This window comes from Cupressus sempervirens, chromosome 3 (genome assembly GCF_028749045.1).
Source record: "Cupressus sempervirens isolate cs-2001-9-10 chromosome 3, ASM2874904v1, whole genome shotgun sequence".
In the NCBI taxonomy this organism is placed as follows: domain Eukaryota; kingdom Viridiplantae; phylum Streptophyta; class Pinopsida; order Cupressales; family Cupressaceae; genus Cupressus; species Cupressus sempervirens.
Window position 1 is genome coordinate 562,767,539 of NC_143120.1, and position 13,190 is coordinate 562,780,728.

The 13,190-nt window shown below is 36.1% G+C and overlaps 1 protein-coding gene across 2 annotated transcripts in view; it reads left to right on the top strand.

Moving 5' to 3' along the window:
- The first annotated feature begins 1,155 nt into the window (after positions 1-1,155).
- LOC149567667 (protein STICHEL-like) overlaps positions 1,156-13,190 on the top strand; it is a 38,352-nt gene continuing 26,317 nt past the window's right edge. Inside the window, exons 1-3 of one of the 2 annotated variants that reach the window (XM_089820922.1) lie at positions 1,508-1,664; positions 1,776-3,479; positions 12,516-12,735. In XM_089820922.1, coding sequence (XP_089677048.1) covers positions 1,803-3,479; positions 12,516-12,735 — 1,897 coding nt within the window. In that variant the 5' untranslated portion in view covers positions 1,508-1,664; positions 1,776-1,802. Of the gene's footprint in view, positions 3,480-12,515; positions 12,736-13,190 lie in introns of both variants that reach the window. The other variant, XM_089820921.1, reaches the window with a different exon arrangement.

Genomic DNA, 13,190 nt, shown 5'->3' on the forward strand with positions numbered 1-13,190 from the left:
GCCTTATAAATAACTAAATGTTTGACACTAAAGATCCATTTGGTTGCTAGAATAGGACTGGAATAGGAAAAGAAAAATAGAATATGTTTTATATTCGCTGTTTGGTACGCTCAATCAGAATTGGGTATATGAAGACATATTCCAATTTTGCCCCTAAAATGAGCATATGTCTATGCCAAAAAATATCTGTTATTGGAATAGACCATTCCTATCCCCAATCTGATTAATTATATTTTTTTTGAATTTTTGATTTTTTAAAAAGTAAAAAAAAAAAAAAAAACATTTTTTATTATATCTATTTGTTTAAAAAAATGAAATAAATTATATTTCTCATTAACTTCAATGAATAAAATAAAAATGAAAATAAATTAACCTTTTGACCATTATTGAAAAAATTAATCATAAAATAATAAATTAAAACAAAAAAATCAAGGGAAATATCTAAAAAATACAAAACTTAACCTTATTCCTATTCCATTTTTTTACAACCAAACAATGGATTAACATATTCCCAATCAAATTCCAAGTGAACCAAACAGGATTGGAATTGCCCTTTTCTATTCCCATTCCCCATTTCCATTTTTCTATTCTAATTTTTAATTTCTATGCCACCAACCAGATACCAACATGTAGTATATTGATGGATCAGAGAATAATTTTAAAACTCAAGGAAAGAGATAACAATTTTTTTAAATTTATGCCGATTGTATTTATATCATCCAAAGAATCTTCTCTGACTATATATAAATACAAACATGTCAAATGGAGAGAATATAAGGAATTAAATGGTTGAAAGATTTCAAATCCAATACTCCAATCAATTTTTTCAAGTCGTAGTTATTAAAGTTTAGAATAAAATCAACTCATTCTTTAAAGTTCTTCAAAGATCATTATACAAGATTTTGGAAAGAATTGGTTACCAAATAAGAGGATGGAACTCAAATTTTTGCCAAAGTTTATTATTATTGTCATTATTTAAATAATGTCTATTTACTTTTTTTTTATATAGAATTTTAAAAACATATGTATGGCAATTAGATGTACAACATAAATAAATATAATATTTAAAATTAGCCATCTCACCCAAATATTATTATGAATTTAAAAGTAACAAATATATAAAATATTTGTATTAGGAATTTGGTAAATTAAGAAATGTGTAAATTGACATGAAAGAAGAGTGCAAAGTCTCCTTCAAGTGAAAGCATTTGCATTATTGCGGAGAAAGGCCAACACAATTGAAAAACAGAGGTTGCAAGACGGACAAAACAGGGACAGATAATAATCATACACCACTCATGGACTGTGTGTGTTTTACCATGCTTCCAAATCTAGAGCGGTCACTGCGGGGCGTCACAGGAATAATCTGCTTTTCAGTCTAAATGTAAATGTAAGGAATCCAATGACCTTCGCTTGCGGGGGTTGTCTCATTCAGATTTTCTTACAATTTAATTTCCAAGTTCACACCGATCAGCAAAATGTACGGACGTTTATAATTATGTTGCAGCCAATCAACGATGTCAACCGTGCGATGGAGTGAAAAATTCAATGCAACGGCGACAACTCTGCCTGCAACCGCGTTGTTTTGTGTTTTGGTTTGGATTTTGGAGGGAATCCAGTTGTCTCGTGCAGTGCGCCACATGTTCTTGTAACTCCCCCTCCAAGTAAGCAACCTATACATCTCCCTCCCTAGTGCCCTCCATTTACTCATTTAATGTCGAATTCTAGATCCATGATCTATGATCTATGATCTAGAGCAGCAGTTGCTTGTGCAGGCATTGGGGATGTGAGAATATTGGAAAATGTGGGAGGATGTTGGGCAACTTCATATCAGGAAGGAGCTGACCACGCTGAGAAGAGCTCGTTGGCTGAAGGACCCCTCCACTTGCTCCTCTCTCAAGTCTCCTAAGAACTGCATTGTTCCTCACGGAGATGGCATTGCTGGTGCCACTTACTCAGCCGCAGAAGACCAGGTGAAGGGGATTCTTCACAACTGGACTGGGCAAGACTTGGGCAATGGAGATAGGGTTTCTAAGAAGCATCAGTATGCCACAAGTCGTGATTACTCCACACATGGTATTTCCCAGGAGGAGCATGAGGAGGGCGACGGAGATGGAGGATTGGATTGCAACTCCAGGTCAGTGTCACCGTTACTCACCAAAGATGCTCATAAGTCACGCCATCAAAATGGAAATGGCAGGCACAAGAAAAGGTCTCAGATTTTAAAACATGCGCTGGAGTCTTATACTCCCACAAGCACTCGGTCCAGCAGCAGGAATGGCGATCGTAAGCAACGCAGTGTTGTTGGGTCGTGGGATGGCACGGCATTGTCTGGAGAGGAGGAAGTAGATGGCATGGATTTGCCTTCACAAGGATGTGGAATCCCTTGCTACTGGTCCAGAACTCCAAAGCACCGCGGAGGTGGACTGGAATGCGGGACTTTCTCTCCGACGTTGTCCGATTCCATCAAGAGAAAAGGGGGCAATGGAGTCTCAAGACGCCAGAAAGAATCACAATCACTATCCAATTACGACTACAGGATGAATGGTCAGTTGGGGGAAGCAGGGTATAGTGCGGAAGGCTTACCATTGTTGACTGATGGAGCTTCTTCAGCAGACGGAGAAGGCACGAGCGATGGATATTCGACTTATGACATGGAGGCAGCTTGTAAATTGGAGAGGTGGAGGAAATCAATAGACAGAAGCAGAGAGCATGCACATCTCACCTTAACGCACGGGAGTGGGGAGCTGGCAATCTATGGGGACAGGCACAGAAGCCTAAGTCAAAAATACAGGCCCAAATCATTTGAGGAATTGGTAGGGCAAAACATGGTGGTGCAGACTTTGGTGAATGCTATCGCAAGAGGGAAGATTGCCCCTGTCTATCTATTCCAAGGGCCCCGGGGCACAGGGAAGACATCAACTGCAAGGATTTTTGCAGCAGCTCTGAATTGTTTGTCACCAGAGAATCTCAGGCCCTGTGGATTCTGTAGAGAGTGTATTGATTTTGCTTCTTCAAGAAGTGTGGATGTGAGAGAAGTGGATGCCACAAATAGCAATGGCATGGAGAAAGTTAAGGCCCTTCTGAAAAACGTTGCTTTGCCGCCATCATTTTCACGTTTCAAGGTCTTCATTATTGATGAGTGCCACATGTTGGCATTTGAAACATGGGCTGCACTTCTGAAGATTCTAGAAGAACCTCCTGGACATGTCGTCTTCATTCTCATTACCACTGATTCTGATAAACTGCCTCGTACCGCCCTATCCCGGTGCCAGAAGTATCTTTTTCCAAAAATAAAAGATGCCGAAGTGGTAAACAGATTGCAGAAGCTTGCAATCCAAGAAAATTTGGAGGTTGATTCTGATGCATTGGATATGATAGCAGCTAAATCAGAAGGTTCTCTTCGGGACGCTGAGACAATGCTTGATCAGCTTAGCTTGCTAGGACAAAGAATAACTCTCTCCCTGGTGCACGAGCTTGTATGTGATCCTGCCCCTCTTCTGCAAAGCATTTTTTAATTCTTATGCATGCTCGGTACCCATCGATTCTGTATATGTACCTTGGATCGTAGTTCCCGATAAAACAAAATCAAAGATGATACAAACGTTGATGTGTTTCAAACTCAATTATGAATATGCATTTTTTACACTAATTTAACGTTTTCGATACAATCTAGTGGGAGGTTAAATTCTCTATCTCAGGAAGTGTACATTGTACAAGATTTGTATCTAGCTTCGTTCTAAACTCCAACCAGTGAACATATAACGCTAAAATCTGATATGCAGCGTGACTCCCATAGACAGAAGGCACTTCAGTATCACAAAATTGATTTTTCACAAAGGACATGTGTACTGGATGTTATGATGGTGCCTGAGCACGATTTGCATCAATATTTGCTATTGACATCTTGTCAGTTAATAATAACTGACCAATTTTGTGTTCTGTAAGTCAACTGTGTTTGTGGCAGAGAATTAATAAATTAATCATCCCATAGATTATTAACGACAAAGAATCAATAAATTAATTATCCCATAGATTATAAACGACGTAAGCTATACATTAGCTTAAAATTGGTCTTAGATGTTGGAACAGGGAGTGCTTGGTGGAAACATTTCGTGTGCACGTCTATGAAAATTGTGTATTGGTCATTGTGGCAACGGCATTTAAAAGACATGGACTAATGCAATTTTCTGTAACAGCCAATTATGTTGTCAACAGATAATTTGATGGGATCTTCGCGCTTGAGTGCTAAAAACGCTCCACGCCTATTCCCAATTAAATAGTATATGTATAACTTTTGACCATGCCAATTATTCATGTTAATCTACTTACAAGAGTCCATGCGGATTCAGGTTTTGCAATTAGTGACTGTTGTTATTTATTATTTTCTATTTATAATGGGCTAATCAGATAATTTTGTAGGAGTCTTAGATGACTCATGGCGAAGATTGCAACTTCTAGGCATCCTCTGCTTAGAAACATCGTGTTAAGAGAAACCAAAAGGGGAGGTATCTGTAGTTGTAACAACTAGTGATTGTTCTTAATTACTTATCTTTTAGTTGTAATTACGAATCAAATGATGTCTTAGGAGACTTAGATATAACTTAAAGGAGGATTTTACTTCTCTACCTAGCGAGTGATATTATTTTTTGTTTTTAGTAATTGCAACTATAATTGCAACTAAAAGAAGGATTGCGAGTTGTCCTTTATATACCTCGTGCAACCTGAAATAAGAAAAATAAAAGGAAAAGCCTTGTGTAGAACTAGAAATTGTGTCTTACATCTTTATTTATGTAGTATAAAATTATTTTACTTTGTATTGTAGTGCCATTATGAATTTCTTTAATCTAACTCCATTATGTGTTCTTTAATTTAACTGATGTGACATGTTTAACACGTCCTGGAAAGCAAAGGGCTAACTGAACTATATTTTAGAAGTCTTAAATAACTCGAAAATGATTCCAACTTATGTATATCCTTTGTTTTTGTACCTTGTGTTACTTGAAGTAAGGAAAATAAAAGCATTGTGTCGTATGTCTTTATTTATGTAATAAAAAGTAAGATTTACTCTATCATGCAGTGCCACTATGTGTTTCTTTTGCCTTGATTACAACAAGAACTTTAACATGTTGGGAAAAGCAATTGCTCATCTTAGAAGTCTTAGATAACTCAAAGAAAGATGCACCTTGTGTATATCAGTATCCTTTACTTATGCCCTATGTGACTTTAAGTAAGAAAAATTAAAGTAAATGCTTTGTATATAACTAGAGTTGTGTTTTACTATCTTTAGTTAATGTATTGAAAAGTAAGTTTTACTTTGTCTTATAGCATCGTATAGTGCCACTATAAGTTCCTTTAGTCTAATTGACAATGGGAAGCTTACATCTAGGGAACTCCAAAAGTTGGTCGTGGTAGTGAATGAAGGGAATGATTGTTCAAGGCATCATTCAAGGGTGTAGTTTATTTGTGTGATATTAATGCTGATTGCCCTTCCAATTTGTTTGCAAAGTTTGCCAAGTATCCATATAATAAGTACCTCTTTATGATGGTTTGCAACACGAATAAATGCCAACAAAATTGTGAATTTAGGGGGCACTTGCGTATGGAAGTGGCATCTTTGTTGTATTCATCGAGTGAATGCACACCTTCCATCTCCCATCATCGAAAAATGGCTATGATATGTGGTAAGCTTTTATATGAGTAGAGGACTAGGATGACAGAATTGTATAATGTAATCATATTTACACTTATTGATGTTGTGACTTGGACACCTTCTTGCTAGTACTTGAAATGCACAAATTTCTATTTTGTTGTCAAGGAAAAATGGATCCGAAGGGGAGTTCAAGGCGACGGATTCAGTTCTAAGTTTAATAGTAGCTATGTCTATGGCATAGGCTAGAAATGAAATAGATAAATTTGTTGTCAAATTCTTCTTTTTAATTTCAAATCTCTAGAGATGCTAACAAGAAGATTTCCCCTAACAATGTATTGTATACATACACATAATATGCTAAGAAGTTGGTTGGAGGTGCCAACAAACATATCTATTGAACCCTTCAATCTGTATGCCATGAATAATGCACTCAAAGGCTTTGGTTTAATTGAGTGTATGTACTAGATTATAACTCATGCTAGAAATTTTCATGTATCTTTCCACAATTTCCAAACATCACATGCTCTCTTATCATCTTTTTACAAGAAGGAATTTATTGAACCGATCAAAACTAAATGTGCATTGAATTTCTCCGTTTTGGAGAGGCTGTTTAGTTGCAAGGTCCCTTGCTAAGTAATGATCAAGTTAGGCGGGTGGAATTGGTGGGTTGATTTGAAGACATGAGAGAAGTTGAAGTAGAAGAAAGTTAGGAAGAATGATAATTTTTTAAAAAAAATACCATGTATACAACCTTTCATTATATCCCTAGTTTTCATGATTATCAGATATGGATGGCTTCAACACTTCTTGTTGTAGGAAGATATATTAGTGCATTGAAAATATTCGTAGCCAAACAAAGTTCACTCAATATAAAGATCTCATATTGAAGTTTGAAGATGAGCACACTTAATTTATTATTCAATGAAGGTGGGATAAGCTCAACACTACTTTAAATATGGTTAGCTATGCCTTGATTATGTGTTATTGAATTCTCTCCCCCCACCACAGATGCAAATGCTAATGCGTTCGGAGGCAGAGGCACCCATAAAGTGCTTCAGAGGGTTGTGGATGCCCTAGAGTTCATCCACAGGGCATCTAGAACCCTCTAATGCGCTTCATGGGTGCTTCTAGGGGCATCTTTGCACATTCAAGTGCATCCAGTGGCCCAAAAAAACAAAAACGTCAAAACTAATGTTCAACTAAAAAAGCAACTTACAACATGTGCTGTTTAACTTTTTAAAAATATTTTGTTCCTCTAAACCCTAATAGAGGCCCTGATTGTCGCTTTGCTCTTTTCTCATTTCGTCTCTATTTTAGCATTTTGAAGGGCAATTGATGATTTTCAAAGAATATCATTCGTGGGGTGCCAAATAGCTTCCAAAAAGGAGACCTAAGCATCTAGGAAAAGCATGTGATCCCATTCTTGAGTTCTTTAATGTCTCTTGAGATTTTGATGAGATTTTTCATGTTTGGGAAGAGATTTTTAAAGTTTCGTTCATTTTTTTAAGAAAATAAATAAGTAATTTAACTATCTATTTTAATTTAATTGTATCTTTGTTTTTGTACTTGTATGCTTGATCATAATTTTTTCTAATTTAAATTTATTTAATTTCTTATAACAGCAAGAAATCAGATTGTATTGTGCAAGAATGGCCATCACTGGTAGTGGAAGTTCAATGGGAGGGCAAGTTGCTGATAAATTCAAAATTGAGATGTGGTCTCTTTTATGGAGATACACCACAAGAATAGCACAGATTGTAGGAGGTGGGTCATATATTGATGTGATATTAAACCATTCAATAACTCATATTCTGGAGTTAAACTTCGTTTTATGGACCCTTCTAATAAAGCAATCAGAATGTGCAAAGAACAAGATAAGAATGGTATGTCTTATGCACAAATAGCAGCATATATAAAATAACAAGAAGAGGTTGATAAATTTGTTAGAAGATCAAAACAAACTTCTTATGGTGGTTTATCCGCAAAGAAAAAAATGCAGTTACTCACTGAAATAGTTGTATCTCCCAAACATCCATTCTTGCAAGTACTTGTACCGGAAGTGCAAGAGGAAGAAGTAGAAATTACCATTTGCAAAAGAGGTCCATTGGACATGGCATTTAAAATGGAGCTAAGAGAGCTTGCTGATCAAGCCATTACACATTGCCTTGATGCTAATATAACAAGAAGAGGCTGATAAATTTGTTGGAAGATCAAAACAAACTTCTTATGGTGGTCTATCCGCAAAGAAAAAACGTAGTTACTTAAATAGTTGTATCCGCCAAACATCCATTCTTGCAAATACTTCTGCAAGAGGAAGAAGTAGAAATTACCATTTGCAAAAGAGGTCCATTGGACACGGCATTTAAAATGGAGGTAAGAGAGCTTGCTGATCAAGCCATTACACATTGCCTTGATGCTAATGGTCTTCCTTTCAACTTGGTGAGATTACCATATAGGAAGGAGATGGTGGCAACCATCAATAAAGCACCAGTTGATTACACAAGTCCCTAATATGAAAAGGTGCACATCGCCCTATTGCAAAAAGAAAGAAATTCTATAGAGAGATCTCTTCAACCAATTAAAAATTTCTGGAAACTCGGGTGTTTCTATTGTGTCTGATGGATGGAAAGATACAATAAACTCTCCATTGATTATTGTGATTGTAGTGTTCCCCTAAGGGGCAATGTTTTTGAGGCTAGTTGATTGTGGAGGGGAAGTGAAAGATGCACAATTTATTTCCAAAATTCTCACTACGTTGTTCAGGTAATCACAAAGAACGCAACAAATGTAGGGGTGCAGGTGCTTTTGTTGAGGGCATGACCACATTTTTTGGACACCATGCACCATACCCTCCTTGAATATCCTCCTTGAACTTGGTGATGCAACAATTTGGCACTCAAATAAATTGGATGCAACAAATATATCAAGAGGGGGAGGAGATCCAGATGTTTACAATAAACCACCAAAAGTTAGAATTGATATTCAAATATTTCTCCAAATTGAAGTTATTGAAGGTAAATTCAAATTGTAATTGCTAAAATTTGTTAATTTTACTAAATTTTATGTCATGTTCAATTATCAAATTGTTTATAAATTTGCTTGATATTTATTGACATATTGTTATTAATTTACTTAGGTTGCTGAGATCCAATTTGCATCTCATGCTATTGTTTTGAGATGGCTTGTCAAGGTGCAAGAGAGGCATTGAGTCCAATGGTTATTTCCAACTGGTGGGGTGTATGGAAGGCTTTGATTTCAGAGAGGGCCCTAAAGGTCAAGAAATTGGTCTTGGATTGCAATTGGTGGGCTCGTGTGCAATGTGTATTGGAAATCACTGAGCCTATCATGACTATGCTCCGATTTTGCGGGGAAAGACTCACCTTGTTTGAGGGATTTCTATGATGGCATGGACACAATGGTGGAGAAGGTAAACGATCATTCATCATCGTTGGGAAAATATGATCACCTGATTGCACCTCCTTACATATGCCCTATCTTCAAGGTACAAATGCACTGAAATACTTGCTATGCTTGTTAGAGTGGCACCATATGTGGATGAAGAAGTTGCTAATGGGTACTACAATGCTTTTGAAAGACTCTTCTAAGATGAAGAAATGCACAAAAAAGTTATATCAGAATTTGACTTATTTGCCTTGGGAATAAAACATAGTCTAGTTGCAATAAGGGACCAAAACAACATGGAAGCTATCACATGGCAGTACCTCTATGGTCAACCATTTAAACATCTACAACTTCTTGCAATCAAGGTCCTCTCAGAAGTATTTTTTTTGGTTTTTCGTTTGCCACTTGTATTCTAGTACTTAGCATTCTTTAATCTGCTTTGCATTTTATGTTTAATTTTGTGAACATTGTCCAGGTATCCTTTTGCCGTTATCCACTCAGTGAAGTGTAACTTGTTGGGATAAAAAAAATGAAGACTTGGTTTACATTTATACCAACTTGCATCTTTTGTCAAGTAAGGAGGAACATTGCAAGGATGGGGCAGCCAAGCTTTGGGATGCAGCCCCTAAATGTGCCAACTTGGATGTAGTTGTTGAGGATCTTACTAGATTCACTGCAAATTATGATGATGATGATAACATAATCACACATGGTCCATCTAGTACAAGTGGAACGTTCCACTTTGGGTTCAAATGATCTTCAATTTGCAGTAGTTGGAGATGAGAATTTTTTTGGAGAATCTTTATGGTTTTGATTAGTGAATTTTGAATATGGATTGATGAACATTTAATCATGCACTAAAATTTGATTTTGTAATTGTAATGATTTTCTGATTTTCATTGGAATCATGAACTTAGACGTACATGATACGATTTATTTGTTATTTCAATTTGAATGTTTGTCAACTATCAATTGGCATTTAATATTAATCTCAATCAACAGTATCATACTATCAAATGATTTAATGTTGTATATTTCTTGCATTTCTTTGCATACATACATACATACTTATATAGACACACACATACATGTATATACACATATACATATATTTTGCGCATCTATGCACCAGGTGCTCGCACTCACACCCGAATCAACAACTTAGCAACGAATCTAAAGTGACATGTCTAAAGGCTTGTTGGACTTTTCCCGTACATGATTTGGGGGCCAAGTGGGGCCTCATGAAACCAATTAGAAAGATGTATGGTGCAGAAGAAGCTGCACTGATTTGACACAAGCTGAGAAAAATTGCAAAAGTTAGGGGCAACATGAGCTTAGCAAAGATAGCTAGGGAGAGTTGGGAATGGGAGAACCTAGTGAGTTGGATGGCACTTGTATAGGCCTCCATCATTGGTATGCATTCGACTCTTGTTATAGTTTTGCAATTCCTTTGTTGCAAAGAGGATTTGATCTACAGGAAATTTTAATATTTATCCATTTCATCAAGAAGAAAAGGTTAACTGCAGGAGTGTAGAGAATTTTGCTGCTGTACACAATGAGTTGTGCCTCTTGGAATATGGACAATTGAATTCAATGATAGTCCAACAACATGGTGAGGTGCAAAACTTGAGGAGCTGATGCAAATTGATGAGAATTAGGTTAGATTACCTATTATATTGTGTGTCAATGTTACTTTTTGTTCAGTATCTTGAACCCGATGAGTGATATAAATATTATATTATAGATGCTTTGACATTGATAAATGGAAGCATAAATTGTTAAACTTTAGATAAATTTCAGCTTTGCTTATTCATGTCTACATAAATGATAATTGGCAACTTAATTAGTGTTTTTAAAGTAGTATACTGTATATCAAATATCAGATTTTATATATATTTTTGATAGCTGCTTCATGCTCTCCAAAAAAGAATGGAAAAAGAATTGTTGTTCCTGAATTCTATCCTTTTGTCTCCAAACCCTATTTCCCCCTTCATCAAGACTTGGATAAACATTGATTTTACTACACCAAAGAATGTGATACAAGGATGGTTGGATAGGAGGCAGATTTGAGTTATATAGCATTTAAAATTTGAAGTATAAATACAATGTCTTCATACTCGTAGTCATTATGGTGTCTCATCTTTATTGATGATATTCCTTATGTTATCTTGAATTTCAATATTAGGTGAATTGAATTGGGCCATGTGGGGTTCTCCTATGGTTGTGCTCAACAGAGTTAGTCTGTCAAGAATCACCTTTGAACACCATCACGAACACCAAAATATATATAAACCATATCTGACAATGAGCATTACCACAAATTTAATGTGTCGTTTTTTTAATCTTTTCAACCAGGTAAGATATATTATAAATAACTATCTTGTTAATCATCCAGAGATATCAACCTTGAGATGACTATCTTGTTTTTATTGTCGCGCTTAAGCCTAATATTTGAGATAGGCACCTCCAGACTGGCACTCTTTATATTTAACAGATGACTGAAATCAAGATAGCTGAACAAGTAATTAGTGCCATATACTAAGCTGTCTTGCGAGTTGTAATACACTCATGTGATCCAATATTAACAAATTAAGAGAGGTGAAGGCTTTTGTTTGACTTTGATATTACAATATGCCTCTGTTGCTCATTTCACATAGTTGAATAACTATTACATTTTTATTTTTTGAGGACTTTTGGCATTTTGTTTTTAAGTAGACCTTTTTGTTTTATTTTTTATTAGTAGATCAAGGATTTTACTGGGGATCCATTGACACAAAACACAATGGTGTTCCTATGTGCTGCAGCCTGGACACACAGCTTAAGAGCTGGAAAGAAAATGTAGGACAAATCCAGCAAGGAACTTTGCATTGTGTCTGCTGTCTAGTACGTACAGAAAATAGTTGGATGCATAGATTGCATTACTATGAACTACTTATGTATATCCCAATACTTGAAATAGAAGTAGAAAAGACATGTGAGACCTGGGATTAGCTTCTGTAAGTAGAAGAGAGAGGATCAGTCTCCCCAGAAGATGGTGCATTGAACAGAATTGGCATTTCCACTGCAGCCTTGCATTTGGATCTAAATTCCTCAGTCACATCAGGCATCTCCCTGCCCCCACTAAAACCACCTAACCAATCACAACCGCACACCCTTGCCCCTGGTAATCTTTAACTGCACTCTCATCCTTTTCAAGCAGAGACAGTCATCTGCCCAAGGGAAATTTGCTTGTCTGCTCTGGCAGCTGTGAATCAAGCCTTGCACTTGTTCTTTTCAATCAGATCAGCTGAAAATGCGAAGACATGATGTAAACCTGCCTTTTATTTATGTTTTCTAAATTCTTCTTTGTTTTATGTAGACTGTTTATGGTCACTCCCTTGTGTTATCTTAGTGAGATGTGCTCTATTTGTTTTTGACTTACTATTAAAAGCTCCCAATCATTTGTGATTTTTCTTCACAGGTGGGAGTAGTTTCAGATGAGAAATTGCTAGATTTGTTAGAATTGGCCTTGTCAGCGGACACAGCCAGAACTGTAAGGAGGACCAGGGAGTTGATTGATTCTGGTATTGAACCAATGACTTTAATGTCCCAATTAGCTACTCTTATCATGGATATTCTTGCTGGTAGCTACAAGTTTGGAAATACTAAGTGCAAGGGAATCTTCTTCCACAGGCATGCTTGTAAGTACATTTGTTTGTTCCATGTTTGATTCAATTAGGAACATCTTGTCTTGTCCTTCTTGCAAATGGAGTTTGTGATAATCAACTCTTAGATGTACCTTAGATGTAATGTTGTTTAGACAAATAATGCCATTTTGAATAACCCAATGCTATCATCATTCTATATTTGATTTTTAATGAAGATGCATCACACTTACTAGTAATTTCTGAATTATTATGTTGGCAGCATGCACCTTAATGATGGTACTCTTCCAACTGAAGTTTGACTTGAAAACGCCAACATGGCAATATTTTCATGTTAATTTAGGAATTGCTTTGTTAGTTTGTTTTGATAGGCTACTACTCTAAAAACTATAATTTGTCATATTGATTCATTGCCATTACAACTGATATTTTTTGATATAATAAAAAAACCAGCAAAATTATCTCTCTTCCTGTGGATTTGGTCATCTAAT